This window comes from Haemaphysalis longicornis, unplaced genomic scaffold, assembly GCF_048455015.1.
Source record: "Haemaphysalis longicornis isolate Haplotype H1 unplaced genomic scaffold, Haemaphysalis longicornis Haplotype H1 scaffold_7, whole genome shotgun sequence".
Taxonomy (NCBI): Eukaryota; Metazoa; Arthropoda; class Arachnida; order Ixodida; family Ixodidae; genus Haemaphysalis; species Haemaphysalis longicornis.
Genome location: NW_027526422.1, coordinates 194,027,924 through 194,047,554, shown reverse-complemented (window position 1 = coordinate 194,047,554; position 19,631 = coordinate 194,027,924). Strand labels below are relative to the sequence as shown.

General features: G+C 43.9%; 1 protein-coding gene across 1 annotated transcript in view; it reads left to right on the top strand.

Annotated features, from left to right (window-relative positions):
- Sppl (signal peptide peptidase-like protein) overlaps positions 1–19,631 on the top strand; it is an 83,369-nt gene that overhangs the window by 45,724 nt on the left and 18,014 nt on the right. The window contains exons 3-6 of the mRNA XM_077679481.1: positions 5,637–5,692; positions 8,987–9,106; positions 9,247–9,325; positions 11,769–11,881. Of these exons, the coding sequence (XP_077535607.1) occupies positions 5,637–5,692; positions 8,987–9,106; positions 9,247–9,325; positions 11,769–11,881 (368 nt within the window). The remainder of the gene's footprint in view (positions 1–5,636; positions 5,693–8,986; positions 9,107–9,246; positions 9,326–11,768; positions 11,882–19,631) is intronic.

The following is a 19,631-nucleotide window of genomic DNA, read 5'->3' as shown; positions in this document are numbered from 1 at the left end:
ACAAGCATAGTGTGCCCAGCACCAACAGCAGTGCACATGGGTACTTCTATGCTTACGTGTATTCCCGTAACTTTCATTGCTTACCCCACCATTCTTGCTTCTATAAGATGAATATGCATTACACGTAAGCGCAAACGGCTGATTCAGCAAGCTTATAAGCCCTGCCTAATTTGCGTTTGTGTTTGCCAGCCTCAGCCAATTAAAGAGCTGGTGCATATGACTTCATAGGTTCTGTTGCGGGAAATGAGCTGGTGGGTCGCATGGCCATTCCCTTTTTTTTTTAATTATATAGCTTATTTGAGCAAAGTTTTTGTTAAAAGTGGTGTCATTACGACTCTAACGAGAAAATCCTTCAAATGAACCAAACGTGTTTTGTCTGCATGGCTCCTTCTAGTGGAACAGCAGACTACATACAGCACAAACGCTGAGAAATCACAAGAGGAATGCACGAAACGAAAGTTCTGTTGTGCACATTTCATCGTATGCAACACAGGCCAATCACACACACACCAGCCCATGTGGCTTAAACCATTGGTAACTTCCGTTGTCTCCATGTCATCACAGCACCTGTTATGTCAATCCAGTCCAATTCTATCAAAGCAAATCATGCACTCATCCCTTAGCGTGTAATGCATCTTCCACCAACTTCACGCCATGTGGCCGTCACCTGCAACACTTTGTGTACCAAAGACTAGCTGCTTCCATGGCATAGTGGGCAGTGTGCTCTCCCTGTCAATAAAAGTTAAGAGGCTCACGGTTTGAAACCTGCAAGGGGTAGCAAGCATCCTTTTTCAGTTCGTTCAACTTCCCTTTGTGCTAGGACAAGCTGCAGACACGGACCACTTTGCAAGTAATGTTAAAACTGGCAACTGCCATGCATCATGTGCCAAAAAGTGGCCTTTCCAGTTAAGAAGCAGTCAGAGGCAAGCCTGCTTGCAGCCCAAGAAATGGGAAGCCGACGGTGAGGTTCGTGTAATGGTGTGGGCTCTAGGTGGTGTGCGAATAGCACGTGAGCATTTGGTTGTAAACAGTGACAGGATTTGTCTGGGGAAAGCAAAGAAACTATGTGGGGACTACAAACCCACCTTTTGCAAACTTCTATACACTGCCAGTTCAACGAATCATGTGGCAGGGTTATCGTTTCATTTGCATTCGTGTTGTCTGAAGAGACTTCTCAACAGGACTGGCTTTGCCCGAGTGGGCTGCCATGCAGTCAGTTTTCACATTTTATTAAAAGCATGCTTCACACACTCGAGATTTCACACTCCAATTTTAGCTTCACAGTCTAGGCACAATTTTACACCACCTTGACCTTCTGATTGGGCTCTTCCGTGCAAACGGTACATGTCTCCTTACAAAGCCTGCCTGCAACACACATACCGTATTTTCGTGCTTATATCCCGCCCCTGCATATAATCCACACCCCCGCTTTCAGCCCGCAAAAAAAAAAAAAAAAAAAAAAAAAAAAAAAAAAACAAATCCTCGCATATTGCTCACACATTTGATACAGGAAAGGCTGCACCAGAGCTACTTTAAGCAACACATCACATACAATGTAGATGGAAAAAGCGTATATTTAGCAAGGCGGCAGTCACAATTCACCAATAAAATTCAGTTGTTATAATGCGCGCATCCTTGTTTTGTCTTCCTTGTCCTTGTATGTATTGCGCAATCGCTGCCATGGGAGGCTTAGTCAGTGCTACCGCGTAGGAGCTTCATGGCACAACGTGCATTGCCATGAGGCTGCACTAAAAGAAAAACCCCGCGTAGTATCCGCACCCCTACTTTGCCAATGAAATTTTCGCATTTTTGGTGCGGGTTATACACACAAAAATATGATTTGCATGGCATTTACTGAAAATAGCGGACTTCATGTGCAAGCGTAAATTTGGCACAACTCCTTTTCATCACCTTGAGGTAACACTAACACAAAAAGGACACAAACAAAGCAGGTGCCCTTTTCGTCTTGCTGGCTTACTTTTGGTTGATTCTATGCTTGAACTGTTCTTGTCGTGTGAAGGTATACGTTATACCCTGTTGCACTTATTGCCTGCCCCTTACACGTAGTCATCGTTTTACCATATTTTGGTTGACACTACGTTATTTGATTGGTATCGAGTTTTTGCAGAGGTTGGAGCCTCTGGCGCTTAGTCTGACACTTGTGAAAGTAAACAGGAATGATTTTTTTCCCTATACCAACCCTCCTTTAATGGTTCTCAACTATGAGAGTGTTGGGGACACCTTGTGGACTTGCAAAAGCAATGGGGGACAACGAAATATGTTGGCGGGTGTCATATTGTTGAACAATCTGCTCTTCCAGCTAAAGCGTTCAAACACCTACTATATGCCTGCGTTTTATGTGCCTGGCTTTTGAGCACAGCTGGCATGTTACTTAAAGAGCCATCTTTAAAGTACATACTTCACAGAGAAGTTCGGCAGGGCACTGTATTAGGGCGGGCTTTGTGGACACCTTGATGTGCCCTTGCATACTCCTTGAGGTCTGCGGTTGCCCATTTCAGAACAGCTACTTTGAAAAAATGGTGGTGCATTGTGTATGCCTTTTCTTGTTTTATGTCGAATTTTTCTGGGGCAGCTGCCAGAAAGCTTTCTTGGGGCCTTTTCTCGACTGCACAAATTCCCAGGCAATTCGCCATGTTTTTTGCGTGAGCACAACGTAAGCAATCAGTGATGTGATGCATGTACAGTCAAACCCGGCTATAACAAACCAGGATAGAGCGAATTATGCTATATATCGAACAAAAATATTTCAGTTACGGAAATACATGGGAAACATATTCCTTATAACGAAGTTCACATCAGATATATTGAACTCTGGGCGCCTAGAATGGCCGCCGAAATGCATGATCTCGGAGCGGCGATTGAGATGTGGATTGGCCGCGACCACGGAGCAAGAGCCGCGACTGAGGCATTGCGCCTCGCACGGAGCGACGTGATGCCCAATACTTTCCGGAACTGTTTCTGATGCGCGGGACTCGCGACGGAACCCGCCCAGTCAGTGAGTGCGGAACAAGACAGCGTGCAGCATCGGTGAACTGTGGGAAGAGCTCGCCAACGTTTCCGATGATGTCGCCAGTGAAATCCGTCCGACGCTTATAATGAAGCGCTTTTGGCCGTCGATGTGCTCCGCCAATGCTTCTTAGATTTTTGAGGACACGGACTCGGAACTGGTGCAAACAATGATTCATGTAGAGAATGCTATGCTAGTTGAAGCCGCCAAAACGAAAGTGAAAACAAAAATACCCCCCCCCCCCCCCCCTTTTTTTTTTGCAACGTGGGCAGTTAAGGCGGAAAGTAGCTTTGATACTTGCAATAAATTGATTATTTTGGTCTGGTAATGGCTACTGTGGTGTGTTTGTTTCTGCATACGCGGATGGCGGAGTTGGGGAGGGGGTGGTGGGCTCTCGCGGATTGCGAACTTGTAACAATAAGCTCGTTATAGGCGGGTTCGGCTATATCGAACTATTGGATGTATCGAACTAATCGCGGTGCATATTGCAGTTCGCTATAAACGGGTTTGACTGTATAGTTCTAACGACATGCAGTGTAATTTGACGCTTCACTCATAAAGATCACAACTAAGGTATCAAATATTGCCCATAAAACACATAAAAACGCTTGGCATGTATTATAAAAATTTAGACGGTAGCTGAGGTTGGCAAGGGAAACACATTTCTGCAGGTCAAAATTTGCATCAACATCACAAGGCGATCGAGTAACCTTGATCCAAAAGCGAGCGAAAGGCGGAGGTTGAGCTAAAGAACATCACGCAATCTTTTTTACCGTAACTACTTATTTCTTTCTATCGCTTTTAGTAACATAGTTGGGCTCTCTGCTTCAATGCAAGCTTGTTGCTTTATCACCTTCCCAGCCCCCACCCCCGCCAGGTTATCCTCTGCTGCTATCTTACAAGTTTATGGCGTGATCCCATAAAAAGACGGCTGCTACGACCATCGCTTGTATGACACCTAAAAGCAGCGAAGCGAAGCACTACGCCTGATAACCGTGGAGCTACGCCTGATAACCGTGGAGCGTACCGATGTCGCCCATTCACTCATTCGTCAGGCTCAACTTAAAATAGCACTGTACTGAACAAAAGAGTCACTTTTTGTTATTTTTCTCTTGAGTTCGATCATGTGACCCAGCAGCTTATTAGAAGGAGCGTGGACAAATACCATGCATTGGGTTCTCTTTGTCATGGAGAGACTTGTACTGCCCTCTTACGTTGCGGTTACGCCAAACAAATAATTTTTATTTTATTTCCAAACATAAAAGCAAAATACTGCACATTATTTGTATGCTCCGGGATTGTTGACTTGGAAACAGTCGAAACTATTATGTGTTTCGGTAGAAAACATGCTTTAAACCGTGCGTCATGCAAAACTGCGCCTGCTGCAAATTCGTGGACATTTCGCGGCGCCGAAGGTCGGCGAAATTTTTTGCCCTATTTCGCGGCAAAAGCAGTCGCCATTTTCAAGCTGTTACGTAACATTGCGTCACTTTTACGCTAGCTGAAGTTGCCAGTGTGTGACGTAATCGTTCCCGCGAACTGTTCAAATTACGTCGCGCCTTCTGAGCCAATCACAGGAGGGCGTATATTACAAGCAGTATTGTTGTGAATAGCAAAGACAGGCTTACGTTGTCATGTCCGGTGCATTTGGTCTAGTTTTTAATTGCCGGCCAAGAATTATGCGCTTTCAGTAAAGAGAAATAAGGCAAACTTTAGAACTGGTGCCCGTAAACGTCATGAAACGTCAAAATGACAACAGCACACACCAGCTTTGTCAACCAGAAGCACGCGACCAAAATTGAAAGCCAATCAGAAAAGACTTCCGGCAAATTGCCCGATTCCCGGGGAATTTGTGCAGTCGAGAATAGGCCCCCTGGATTGAAAAAAAAATTTTTGTCCTGTTTTTTTTAAGGACAGCATTTCCGAAGCAGGTACTTCTCGCGATATACTGTATGCAGTACTGTCCGTAGAATGGCAGGATTTAGTTCCCCTTAAACTGTGGTTCAGTACAGACTCAATTATCCCCCAATGACAGACAGCACTGCTGCTGGGTTGCTAAAGACCTAATGGCTTGTCAGCCACCCAGTGGCTTATTTTCTCAAGCATTGTTTGTTCCCGTCTCCTTGAAGCAAAAGTATTGCGCATTGAGCTTTAATCAATGCAGGAGAAAGATGCAAAATGCATTTGCAAACACCCAAAAGCAGAGTCTTTGTGGAATTTCATTAAACAAAGCTGTTGGCCAAGTTGGTGCACTATGACCGAAAAAATAGAGTGCGTCTTACAAGCAACACAAGGAAGAATGACGGGACAAGCTCGCTTTATTTTATCTTTGTGGAATCTTCACCCTGGTGTGTGGCGCAAGATTGTGTCCGTTCTATATCCAATGCCCCAGCTACCTAAAGTCTGGCTCGAAGCGATGGCTAACTGGCTGGTGTTTTACGTAAAGTACTTGTGGGGGCTGAAATGGCCAGTCAAGCAGTCTGTCCGGCTGGACATATCTCCAATGAATACAGCTGGTGATGACTTGTGGCATGCTGTCTTTAGGAGCACAGAAAAGTGTTTGAAGGAGCCTGATTGCCGTTTCTGTGCCGTGATCTCTTCCCTACAGGTCGCTGAACATGGAGCAAGAGCAGAAGGAGCGTAACGGCCAGGGAACAGAAAACAGTCAGTACCTCACTTGTAGCTTACTGTGCCCTTAATTGTGTCCCATTTTTCACCCAGTGCTGGTGTGGCTAGCATTGTAGCTTTTCGCATTTTGTGAGTGTATCTGTGTTTCATAAAGAAGCCGGAGATGAAACTGCAATAGTCCTTTCTGGGTGACAGCCCCGGCTTGCAAGTCTGTCAATACAGCAAAGCGCAAGCCATCGTACACATGCGCGGCCGGCCTCTTTTTAAAAAAAAGTAATATTGCGGAATAATCGACCCACATGTGTGTAAGCGCCTTATCACGGTGGAAATTGGCAAATTGAGCGAGATTAGGTGCATGTGCAGAACGTTGATGCTGGTGCGAGCGTTGTCTGCTAGGCTGTTTGTCCTACCACAACATGCACCCTTCCGCTGCTAATCAACTTGCTCTACTCATTGTTGTACGGGCACAGCAACTGCGTGCACAAAAGTATAAATGAGTAGTTTGCGTGCCTTTGTTTTTCTTTTTTTTTTCACTATCTGCGGACATGCAGGTACACGCATGCACTTATACACACACATACGGACAAATGTTTTGTTTTGGCTTTTTTTTTTATTGCCGTAATCTGTGAGCACACTTGCGTTATGTGAATAAACAAACATGGAACTATACACGTCCAAATTATTTTCACCGTTGGGTGATAAGCGGAACCAGCCAATTAGCAGCAGAAGGGTCTGCGTTCAGGGGAAAATACAGGTTTTTTTTCTGAGGGGGGGGGGGTCAGCTTCTATCCATGATTATGATGATGATGATAATGATGATGATAAGGAGTAGGAGAATAATAGCCTTCTTTATTCACTGAAATTTTGAAAAACCGGAAATGCAAGGAATAAAAAAAATAATCAACTGGAGTTTTTATATGACCTTAGGGGTCAGCTTCTTGAGGTTATAAATTCTAAAATTAAAGGGACAGACAACCGATTTTTGTCCCGTATATGTTCTCTAGCTCATATGAAAGCCAGCGTTTTATATAGCCCAATAACCACAAGCAATTTCTAAACAAATCGGCGGAAATAATTTTAATTTGGCAGCAAACTTCCTGAAATCGGAAGGGTGGCGGTTCGTAGTGTCGAAACTTGGCACTACAATATGTGTCCCTGTCACGTGACCTGCAAACCTAGCAGCTACTGTAACTGCTGAAACGTTATTTACGTATTGAAAACCTTTCAACACAAGTATTTGTACAAGGTTAAATTGTATATGTATTTCTAAACATTATTTTGAAAATTCTAAAGACACGCCGCCCGCCGCCGCTGGGTTGCTCTCAGTGTGGCTAACTGAGCCACCATGCCCAGAATCAACGGCAGCGTTCAGTAAACAGATCTAGTGAAGGAGCTTTGACGATTCTGCCTGAGGCAGAGGCGTTTGTTCTGCCAAAATATTTGATTTCAGTTTCCAAATACGCCAACGGCAGCTTAAAAAAACAAAAAAACGGTGCGCCCGGGGAGAATCGAACTTCCAACCCCCACAACGTGAAGCCAGATTCTACCTATCGTCCATCCCAACAGAAGGCGCATTCGTGCAAAATAGACCGTTGCATTAAAAAAAAAACACATAAAGGAACAGGAAAGCCTGCGATTCAAACTTTTTTTGCTGGGGACAAATTTTTAAATATTGTTTTTCATCTCGCATGCAGACGAAAGTATGTTGCCGAGCTACTCTATGTCATGGTTGCCAGCATCATTTTTGGGAGGGACACATACGGCTCGCAGATCTAAAAATGTCGATTTAAAGTTCTAGGGCGTTATCAGCAAAACCGTTTCTCGTCGAGGTGCTTTAAGTGATGCCCTTTCATTTGGGATAGAGAATATATACTCGACAAAAATCGGTTGTCTGTCCCTTTAAGGGGGGGGTCCTGGATTCGCGAGTGTCTGCATTATGGTTGGAGCAACAGCCTTGCAGGCCTGGGCGTCGGCAGGATTTTGTCTTGAGGGGGGACAAACCTGTTGCATTGCGGGGGGGATATGGAGAGGGCAGGGGGGGGTGGGCAAGTGCCCTTTTTGCACTCCCCTATCGATGCCCATGCTGGCAGACAATACTCGTACTGGGGGGGATCGTACTGTGCATGCAACAACTCTCACCCATTTCACCACTTTCCGTGGTGGTAAGGCACTGTCCCGGTTTTCGGTCAACACTCCCGCGATATCATTTTAAAAAGGTGGCCAGCTGCACATAGCTTCACTTAGCTTTGCCGAATGATGCACACCCAACCAGGGATTCCCGACACGGTTGCTCCGAACACAATGGCAGAACAAAATTAAAAAAGGTAACAGAAGAGAGGAAGCTCTTGTTCTTTCTTATCACGCTATAGCAAGGGCAGTTGCTGGTGGGCTGGGCATGCGGTCGCTGTTTATGATCAGCTTCGCACGTTCGAGATAGTGCCGTGGGCAAATACAGGAGTTAAGTGGCTGTGTGCTTGACCCATGAACTCTGCCTTTGTGACTGGAAGGGCAGATTGAGGGTAGAAGGATGGAAAGGCCACAAAAGCTTTGCGTAAACACAGATTGTAGTGACGTAAACTGTTTGTCAAGTCCCCAATGCATTTGGCAACATGGTACGTAGTGGGGCTGGCCAACGCCGTCAGCATATTTAGGCCCGGTACGTTATTACGGTCTGCGGGCTGTTAGCAATGCTGCAAAGAATGTTTTCGAGGATGTTTTATTTCGGCTATGTTGCCTTCATCCTGCTGCCTACTGCTATCTTATCATGCCTTAGAACAAAGTGTCTCTTGTTGGCTTGAGGCAGTGCACAGCCGTATTCTCGCAGACTGAAGCATTTCACTGTATCTGCTAATCTCCTGGGTCATTCCACTTTCATTGACATTGTTTGAAAAAGGGCTGAATTGTAAATGTTGGTGACTGAATGCCATAGCATTCAGTTCGTTGACTATCAACTGCGCACACCAATCTGTTTAACTGCTTCCTTTTCTAAGTTTACTTTGGAGAACAAGTTCGCTCTGTTGAACACTGTTTAGTGCTGGAACCGTGCATTGACCTTGTCTTCTTCATTGTGTGGTGATCAGCCATCTCCCCCCTCATGTCTCGCTTAACTCAGTCTTTATGGTTGCATACAAGTTTCTACGCTTCTACCGTCAGTGGAACCTTCCTTAACCAACAAGAAAGGATGAGGCTCATTGTGGGCATTGAAGGGTGTGCTATAGGGTAATAGTGTACTGGGTGGACGGCGGTAACGGGCGCGTATAAGGAGCGGGCGATTGTTTTGTTGTGCGTGCTGTCTGACCGGTGCGTTGCTCCCCTCTCCCCGACGCGCAGACGTGCAGACCCTGGACACGATGCAGGCGCTGTGCCTGCCCCTGGGCGCTTCCATCTCACTTCTGGTCATGTTCTTCTTCTTCGACTCCATGCAGATGCTCTTCGCCATCTGCACCGCAAGTACGGGGCCACCTCTTCCTTTTGCCTTCCTCTGCATCCTGCGTCTTTGTTTTTCAGCGCTTGATTTGCCAGGAGTAGTGTTCGTGGCTGCTGTGCATGTGTTGATTGTCCCCCTCTCCCTCCTCTCTTACCCTGTGCAGTAATCGCCACCATCGCCCTGGCCTTCCTGCTGCTCCCCATGTGCCAGTACCTCATCAGGCCGTGCTCCAGCGGCAAAAAGTGGGTGGCACCCCTCCACACTTGGGGGTGGCCAAACAGCTCCCTTCTTTGTGGCCACCACCTCGTGCAGTCAAACTCATGTAGCTCCCTGTTTGGCTGTTCAGTGGAAGCTTACTCATAAAGCCAGAGGGAAGGTTTATATCTGGCACCATTGGTGGCCATCAGGCATGGTGCCGCAACAGTGGCATGTTCTCTTTCAGCTTTCTTGGTTGTAATGTTCACCTGCTTCACCACTATTCACCAAGTGTTTTTTTTTTTTTTACCCACTGAGAGTGTAGTTCATGTTCTGCTTTTGCCATTCGTGTGTCTTCAACAAGTATTTGTTTCCGCTGTTTGACTACACAGCAACACTACGTGAGTGTGAAGGAGACTGGGTTCTGTTACATTGGTGTCAACTAGGTCAGCCTGTGTGCTTGCATGCAGCAGGTGTGCAAGCTCTTTCAGTCCATTCAGCTTACGATGAAGTGTTTTTGCTCTGTGCTGGGCTGTAGGAGCCAACATCACTCAGGTTTAACTTACATCATGGCATTCGGTGCACAGGGGCAGGAGCCACAGTGTGTTCCATAGCTCCAGGCAGTCTGCTTGTGAGGTTTGCACAGGGGGCAGAAATGCCACAAAATCTCCCAGAGAGAAAAATATCCCTGATGACTGTCAAGACAACCTCCGATTCCCAGCAAGTAGAAATGGCCTGCTTGGGATGCTGTGCCATGTGAAATCAACTAGAAGCTAACCAGGACATTGTTGAGTACTACATAAAAGGAGTACTGCAAGCTCAGCAGGCAACCTGAGCTCGTAATACTTCTTTTCTGTCGCATCACTGGGTTTAGTACTCTGACTGGACATCTCTCCCATTCACTGCAAGGACTCTTACTGCAAATACTGCCTTGTATTTGCAGTGAGAGTCCACCAGAGAACTCTCAGGTGACGCGCAGGGAAAGAAAAAGGTTGCCTCACAATGCTTGTTCTTACTATAATTCCGCTGCAGCCTTACCCTTTTGCCAGCAGGGCACCAGACAAAGAGGGCCTGCTAGGTGACACAAAGCCTGCTTGCAGTACAAACACAGCCTTTAAACAGAGAAAGGAGCGTGCCTTTCCGAGGTGTTTCCATAACTTCACTTGTGTAGGTGGGAAGAGGCAGAGGGAATATTTTGCTACGGTATCGAGACAAAGCCACAAAGTGCACGCTTTGACAGGGTTGAAAGATAAGCGATAGCGGCCACATCTGGGTTGATAGCAGGGGTGAGCAAGGTACAGGGGGGATTAAAAGAAATGCGAACAAGAAAACGCACAGCCTCCAACGTATATTGTACCGTGTGACTGTGAATTGGGTAAACTGCACAAATGCGCCATTCTTACTGATATCTTGCGAGTGTAGCCTACTCTTATGGGAAGTGTTTGATCGAGAAGCAGCGCTGGTAATTTATTTTGAGATGCATTTTCGTCAGATACTTAGCCCCAATTTGTTCGTATTTCCTTTAATCCCCCCTGTACTCTCAAAGGTTGTCTTTTAGACACTGATGCACTACACTGAAAAAAGAACAGTTTATGTATGTTGACCTGTGATCGAAGGAGGATCCAGCAAAGCTGACCGCCATTTTATCACAAAGTCAGTCACAACAGTTCAGCCAGCAGACCAGAAGAGGCAAGGATGGTCACTCCCCTCCTTCCGTCAATCTCTTGTCTCGAAGGGAGGGATTGAAGAGGAGGGTTACCTAATTTCTTACGCAATAGAGCTGCTACCTGATGCAGAATTCTTTGTGGTGAGCACTTTCTTTGTATGCTTTTGGAAGTGCCACAGTAGTGTAGTCATGTTGACTTAGAACGGTGAAGGCATCCTAACTTGTGTTCTAATGCACAAACTTTGGCTATCATGTTTCATCGCTAAGATGACCCTGTCGTGCTGCATTAAAAGGTAGATTTTATGCCATTCCATGAGATTAAAACAGCTCAAAATGAAGCAAGCGACATCACTTCCAGTGTTCATTCAGCAGTGGCAACTTTCTTGTAATAATTCTAATTTTTATTGAGCTCTCTGCTATCTGGTGTGTATGAAGCAAGCTGTTTAAAATGACCTTAAGGAATGGCCTCGCGACGACAGCGCATTTCCATCGGATTTGATGGTCGTATAAAATTTCAGTTGTCATTGGTTTCAATTACCAGGGAAGCGGGGCTATCCTGCTCGCATCTAGGGCACCCATATCTGATAACTGCCCAGCCCCAGTTGATGGCATGGGCTGGCAGCAGTAGTTGTTGCTAAATATTGAAAGGAATCCGTAGTTTTGCTCCGAGATTTGCATTACTGTTTCTGAGCCACTGCGTGACTGGAACTGCCTTTAGAAGCAGCGGCTGACCCTTGCACAGAAAGGGAAGTTCTTCTCGACCTGTCTGTCGTCCTCGCAATGGTGACGTCCCTAACTGTTCCGCCCATCTTTTTGCTGTGCAGAATCTCGTTTGGGACGTGCGGCCGGTTCACGGCGGCCGAGCTGGTCTCGTTCTCCCTCTCGGTGGCCATCGTGTGCGTCTGGGTGCTCACGGGCCACTGGCTACTCATGGACGGTGAGAGAGGCTACCCCTTGCACCCGACCTCACCCGACCTCGCTCACTCATTTGCAGTGGTTGCCGTTCGGAAGGGAGGGCAGAGGCAATGGAACAGGCTTGTTGGTCTGCTTGTGCAATGAATGCGTCTTCAATCTGAGTTCCCATTGCATCAGCTTGGCATTTGTTGGCTGGGGCTGTGCGCAACATTATAGTATAGAAGATGCCAGTTGGGAACAGGAAGAAAAAAACGCAGCTAAAGGCTAACGGCATAGAGGTTGCATTAAACATCCAAATTTAGCAAACTGATTTTTGATTTCCCAGGAGTTACTACACACGATGCCACTTCACGGGGGCTTCTGGTTGTAATAATAATAATAATAATAATGTAATAATATATATGTTCATTTTAATATGCAAGGTACATGTGTGTGCGCCCATATTAATTTTCTCTTTTTGCTTTGTTTATGTTATCAGATTATGATGGTGGCAGTGGTGTTATTTATTGTGCTAGTGTGCACAGTTTGGTTTTTTTACCTGAATGCTGATTGCAGCATTGCAGCTTCTTGTAAACAAGTCCCAGTCAGTTCTAGGAAGATTCGGAAATTTTAGCCAGTGTTAGTCTATTCTCCCCTATTCTCCCCTTTTACGGGTTAGTCTGGGGTCGAGTTATCACATTACGTGTCATAAACAACACTAACATGCTAGAAGTGGTTCTGCACTACTTTAGCTGCTAAAGCGCCTCTTTTTAACATGTACTTGTCTTTGTTGGTGCTCTCTCCTATTGGGATGCCCATCACTTTTCTATTCCTTAGCATGGTATCATGAGTTTTTCTGGGTGGAAATCTAGCCAGGCAGTAGCATTCAGTAGACTAGCTGTGCACATTTGGCGGAGTCAACTTGTCAGCACCTAGGAAATGGTTTCAGTGCAAAGCAGGCACAAAGCAGGCCTGCTGCCAAACTATCGTTATGAAGATCTATAATTGAAAGGGGTCTTGAAAATGATGTGTAACTCAGCATGCTTATATATGAAAAGGCAGCAAGCATCTGTACAGACAAGTCTGTTCACACGCCTGTATGGATACTGGCAGGTTTCACATTTAGTTTAAGCTTACATAATGTCTGTGCATGGATATCGGAGTGACAGCCTCAAAGGTAAAAAATGCTGCATGCGTAGACACTGCTGAAATTGCTTGGGACAGAGGGTGCATTCCAATTTCCCCATTAGACGGCTTTGTTGCCATCTTCGCGGACAGTCCGTCATGTTAAGCCCCGTTCCAACTCGAACGAAGCAGTCAACGAAGACTGCTTCGAGCAGACAGCATCGAAGTCAGCAACGATGCAGGCTACCTTCCTGTCTAAACTAAAAAAACGACGCCAGTGCCACCTTTTCGCATATTAATGTTGTTACAAACTAACTTGTTCTTTTATTGAAATATTTAGTATAATTTACGAGTGGTAAAGGTGACTTTATTTTATTTTGATATCCCGTAATGTTTGTAATAATAAAGGTGATATTATTTACGAAACCTGTGGCTCGCGTGGCGCAACCTGCCTGCTACGAGGTTGTCGTCTGCGTTGGCGTTGCCTTCTTGACCGCTGCGCCTTTCCAATTCTTATTCCTTTAGACGTCTAGTTAGACTGCTTCTTGAGCTGTCTACCAAGCTGTCCGTGAATTGGAATGCAGCCAGCGAAGTTATTGTCTGCTTGAGGTGCAGGCCCGCAGCTGTAAAGGAAAGGTGCACAGCTTTCTCAGGAATGTTGCAGGAAATGAAAAAAGATTTGCGTTGTTCCTGAACAGAGAGAAATTTTTTACGATAAGTTAGTAAGTCAGCATTTTTGTTTCGTTGTACCACGGCTGCATTTGTAGATGGGCAACGGTTTCACCTTTGTTGCTAAAAATTTATTTTGTTTTGGAAGCTTTGATCAAAATTTTTAACTGACAAAAAATTGCATCACTTGTACACAAAATTTTTAGCACAAAATAAAAAGTCAGGAGTTGCAACGTATCGAAGCACAGCAAAGACGAAGACAGGAACACAGAAGAGGACACACAGAGCGCTAGCGCTCTGTGTGTTTAGCGCTTTGTGTGTCGTCTTCTGTGTTCCTTTCTTCGTCTTTGCTGCGCTTCGATACGTCGCTATGTACCAACTCGCCCAAACCAATACTCTCAGGAGTTGCAATGGGTGATTTAATTGACTCACATTTTATTGCTTTACTAGCTAGGCACTATAGGCGTTTCGTTTCCTTTTGTTGCCTTCTGCCGGTGAATCATTCTCCGTGTGTGTCTCTTCTGTTTTTACAGGGCATTGGTAAGCTAAGCCAACTTTTCTTGCACCTTCTTCTTGTTCGGGGTCTGCGTTGCATGCCGAAAGGGAAAAACATCTGCCTGCCTTGAGGACTGAGTGCTTTTTTGTTGTTGTGTTTCCTTTTTTGCTTTGCGTTTGTCATTTGGTGTGGGTTGAGGCACCTGGAGACCATGGAGTGGCAGCTGCACTGGGATGGAGTTGTAATTACTCAACTGCCTACGTTGTACTGTTCTAGAATCATTGTTCTAGACAATCATTGTTCTAGGAAAAAAAAAAGAGAAAAAGAGAATACAACTGCTGAGGCTTTCATTTTTGAATGGGAGGCTTAGCGCAAAAAAAGACGAGGACGGTGGCAAACGTGACACCGCCTGTCTTGTTTGCGCCTGTCACGTTTGCCACCGTCCTCGTCTTTTTCTGCGCTAAGCCTCCCATTCAGTATGTACCAACTTGCCCAACAGCACGTTCACTTTCATTTTTTTTCCCACAAAATCTGGGTATACTATTCATGGCGTGGCAGGGCAAAATGGGACTTATGTACCTTGAAGCAGTGATGCACAATGTCTGGGTTCCCTGTGAATTAATTTTTATGTGTCAGCAATCTCATTTTGCCAGGATCCGAGTTTCCTCTTGTTGAAGGTGGTTGCCACAGGCAACGCCGATTTTGCCACTCTCCCTCACTGCCAACACTGTGTTGCATGAATGGTTTCTATGTTGTTAGGCCTAATTATGCCACAGTGATGTTTACTAGTAATGGGGGCAGTGGCACGTCTTTAGGTATTGCCATGTTTAAAGAAATTTAACGCTTTCAGCTTGGGAAGCCTGGGGTCAGTGTGTCACTTGGAGCATAATTAGAGATGAAGAGTGCAGCGGCGTTTCAGCTAGATGTCACTGAGTATGCGTACAGCGTACTGCGCAAAACTGTCTTATGTCCCACACGGTAGTGCAAGATTTTTGTAAAAAGGTTGTGTGTTGGTAGGCAATTTTTAAGGGGGGGAGACCGGTCTTGAGGACATTTTTGTTATTTTTAATTCCATATGCTTGAGATTTACACATTAAGTGTATTTTAACGTCCTGAGCACGAAGATGCAGTCAGTTCAGAGTTGTGCAACATCTTTTGCCATTCCATTTCAGGCAGGGTTTTTTTTTTTTTTTTTCATTGTAAACTTATGAAATACTCAAATACTTTTTATCCCTTTATGCTCTAGAAGGACCAGGGAGTACAACTATACCACAGCAGTAATCTTAGCATTGTTTCTGCAAAGGCTGGGAACCTTATAAAGGTCAGGTCACCAATTACAAATGTTTTCGGAAGCCTAAGTGCATAATATGTTGTGCTAACAAAAATAAATTCTGTAGTTTTGTAATTTTATTGCACTTCTCAGTTAACGAGCTTTTAAATGCAGTAAAAATGACCCAAATCTGACCAGCACATTCCAAGATATTGCACCCGACAAATCACCTCAACGGAAAAAATTTGGTTCTGAGAAAATGGCACGAAGTTTGGAAACGTAGGCAAAAATGGTCATTTAGACGACTTCAAAGGGCAACAGCTTTTTAAGTGCTTATGGTACAGCTATAATATTTTGCAGGTACATTATTTGGGGCCTGTAGACTGCAAATAAAATTAATATCGAAAATTGATTTTTTGGCAAACTTTTGGTACTCAAGACCAGTGTCCCCCTTAACTGGGAGCAGGATGGGTTGGTTTTATTCACTGCTTGCTAGTTTTCTAGCGGTCTGCAAAAACCACGCTTATTTCTGTGAGTAATTCTGAAAATGTTGTAATTGTTAATAGGTGGCACAATACACATTATCTAACTTATGGGAGTGGCTTGCTGTAGGGTAACGCTGTGAGTAATGCATAACTTCAGCATTACATTGAAAAATATTTCCCCTTATGGCCTGTGTTCCAACCACACTGCCTGGTAGCTTAAACAGCACTTCTTTTCCACTTGATGATGTGGAGTCGCCACTGTTAAACTTCGAAATATAACTTAATACTCATGCCACACGTGCACGAAAACTGACAACAACTAAGTTTTACTATATTTAACTAACTAAAATTAAGTTTTAATGCCATTAATTTGCTGCTACACGCAAAAATCTAATGCCATTTGCTCGAATTTCATTTTTGGTTTAAGGAGTTCCGGACAACTCATTTTCCTTCACAAACGCCTTAAATCTGCTTACTCTCGAGTGCAATGGGCACCAAATGAAACCAGCGGAACTCTCAGCATCTGAGTGTTGACGCGGAAACGTAGCTGAACTTCTAGATAAGACGAATTTTTGTGTACTCTTGGTAGCGAAGTTCTGAAGAAGACAAGTTCACTAAAACAGTGGCAAAAGGCAAAACATTCTGTTACTCGTCGTTTTGAATTTTTCGATTTGGCTACCGCTGGCAGCCGACGACAGCTGCTGAAGCCACTTTTAGAAACGGCTCACACCATTTTTAGAAAACACTATTTCTCATAACGTTTTCTTTCACAAAAAAAACATTTTTAACCCTTGTAAGACGCTTTTCTCTACGTTAAAAACTTCGAAAATATGAGTGCATTTCTCTTTTTAGTCATTATTCCCATCATGCCTAACACATTTAATGCCTTTGTGTTTTCGCATGTAGCACGGCCCGCCCAAATAATGTCATTCGTTATCTTAACGCCTTGAACACTTAATGTCATTTTTCGTGTATACGTGGCACGGGTATTACACTTTTTGTTGCTGTGGTGACATTGCCTGTGCGAAGATATTATGCCGCAAACTAGGAGGACGGTAAATAAATATGCTTTTGAATGCAGATATCAGAAAAAAATTCTCGCTAAACTGCGATATACAACTTTAGTTAGAGAATGCCAATTACCAAAGCATTCCGGAATGTGCAAAGTGTTTCCAATTGTAGTGTAAAATGTTGTGCAAAAAGAACATACAAGATTTGAGCTGAAAAAAGATATTTCGAATGTGTACTATAAAATCACTAAACTATATAAATACTATAAAATACTGTAAATATAAATACTATATAAACATTAAGCAGTCCTTCGTAATAGACATGCCTTCCTTGGCAAAGCACCTTGGAGTATTTGTTGCTGGAGAAGACAGGAAGATGTGCTAAGTGACAGACACAACTGTACAAATGAAAGGCATAACATTTGTAAAGTAAGCACTGTGCGTGAGTGGGTGAGCCTGCTGTAAAGGTGTATATAACAGGTGAGGATAAAATAAGTGGAGTTGTTAGAATCACAAGGTTTTTTCCATTCTCAGGGAGGCTCCTTTGAACCCTTCTGGAGCTTTGAAATTTATTTATTTATTTATACAATACTGCAGGCCACAAATGGGCCCAAGCATGAGTGGGGGTGTTACAGTGCCGTTAGATCAATTATACAATCTTTAGCGAGGTAAAAACAATAAACAGGACAATACAAAATTATTTTGAAAAACACTGTGAATTAATAATACAAAGTTTACAAGTCAAACATTTGATCAATAGATTTCAGCACATTATCGGATGAAAGAATTTCATGCGGGAGGTTATTCCAGTCGGCTATAGTGCGAGGAAAAAAAGAATACTTAAAATTGTTAGTGCGCGCTGTGATAGGCGTGAACTTTGCAGAATGGTAATTCCTGGTGGGACGCGATGATAACGGAGTCAGGAAGGCCGATGTTTCGAGTCTGATATTCCCGTGTGATAATTGGAAAAGAAATTTTAGCCTATTCATTTTGCATCGAGATTCCAAAGTTGAGATTTTATTTATTTTCATTAGTTCTGTTGGGGAGTCATGACGGCGGTATCGGTTGTAAATGAAGCGGACGGCTAATCTTTGAATTTTTTCGAGATTGTCAATGTCTTTTTTAGTATGTGGATCCCAGACTACGCATGCGTATTTAAGGCATGGTCGTACTATTGAGTTATACGCAAGAAGCTTTATGTTCGCAGGCGAGTTTTTCAGTTTATGTCTTAGTAAGCCGAGTTTTCGTCGTACTGAGGCGCATAATTTAAGAATGTGGGAGGACCATGTTAGATTACTAGTAATTGTAACGCCAAGATATTTAAAGCTATCAGTTCGCGAGATAGGAAGACCATTGATTGTGTACTGATGTCCATATGGTTGCTTTTTGTTAGTAATACCCATAACTACGGTTTTCTCAGTATTTAGTTTCATGTCCCAAAGGTCGCACCAATTATTTATTGCGTCAAGGCTATCGTTTAGAATTTGCTGATCATTAGAAGAATTAATTGTTCTGTATAACAAACAGTCATCTGCAAATAATCAAATTTCAACGCCTTCTTTAACACATGATGCTACATCGTTAATATAAATCAGGAAAAGTAACTGTCCCAGAACACTTCCCTGGGGGACGCCGGAATTAACAGGAAGGAAGTCTGAATGAGAACCATTTGTATCTACAAATTGAACGCGGGAATGCAGGTAAGATTTTATCCAGTTTACGATGGTAGATGCAAGACCCAGGAAATTAAGCTTGAAAATTAACTTTGAATGGGAAATTCTGTCGAAGGCTTTGCTGAAGTCTATGAAAACTACGTCGGTTTGGCCTGATTTGTCAATTACAACAGAGAAGGAATGAATAGAAGTAATAAGCTGGGTAGTGGTAGAAAGGCCCTTACAGAACCCATGCTGAAATGGTGACAGAATATTACGCTCATCTAAAAAGTTTAAAATGTGGTTCGAAATAATGTGCTCCATGAGTTTACAACATGACACTGTTAGTGATATGGGCCTATAGTTTGTTACGATGGCATTATCTCCTTTTTTAAACACTGAGACCACCCGGGCGATGAACCAATCTTTCGGGACAATGCCTTGCGATAAGGACGAACGAAAAATTACAACCAGGAAAAGTGCGAGTGACTCCGCGTAGCGACGAAGAAATACATTAGGAATGTTGTCTGGGCCACATGACGATTTAGATTTGATATTAAGAAGCATGGAAAATACGCCTTCAAATGTTATGAAATCTGGATCAACCTTAATACAGTTATCATTTGAATTGGCACACACGGACGGGTCAGAAAACACTGAGTGGAAATAGTGGTTAAATTCAATCGCAATTTGCTTAGAATCTCGAATAATCTCATCTCCGAGCTTAACACATTCGACTGATTTTTGTTTGTTAGGCTGAAGCTTGCGCCAGAATTTTGCCGGATCACTTTTTAGGAACTGTGGCAGGGTCACCGTAAAGTAATGGAGTTTAGGTGCACGTATATTATTAGCAAGTGAATCTTTTAAATTCTGAAGCAGCGGGCCTTTCGGCTGCCGCCTTTTTGTTTTCTTAACCTTACGCATTAAATGAATAATTTCTCTGGTTATCCAAGGGTTTCTGCGGTTTGACGTTTTAGCTTTGTTTGGAATGAAGTTTCGAGGCAAAACTCACACAGCGACCGGAACTTTTTCCACAGATAATTAGCATCATTGCCTGAAAAACCGTCGAAAGACAAATCAAGATAG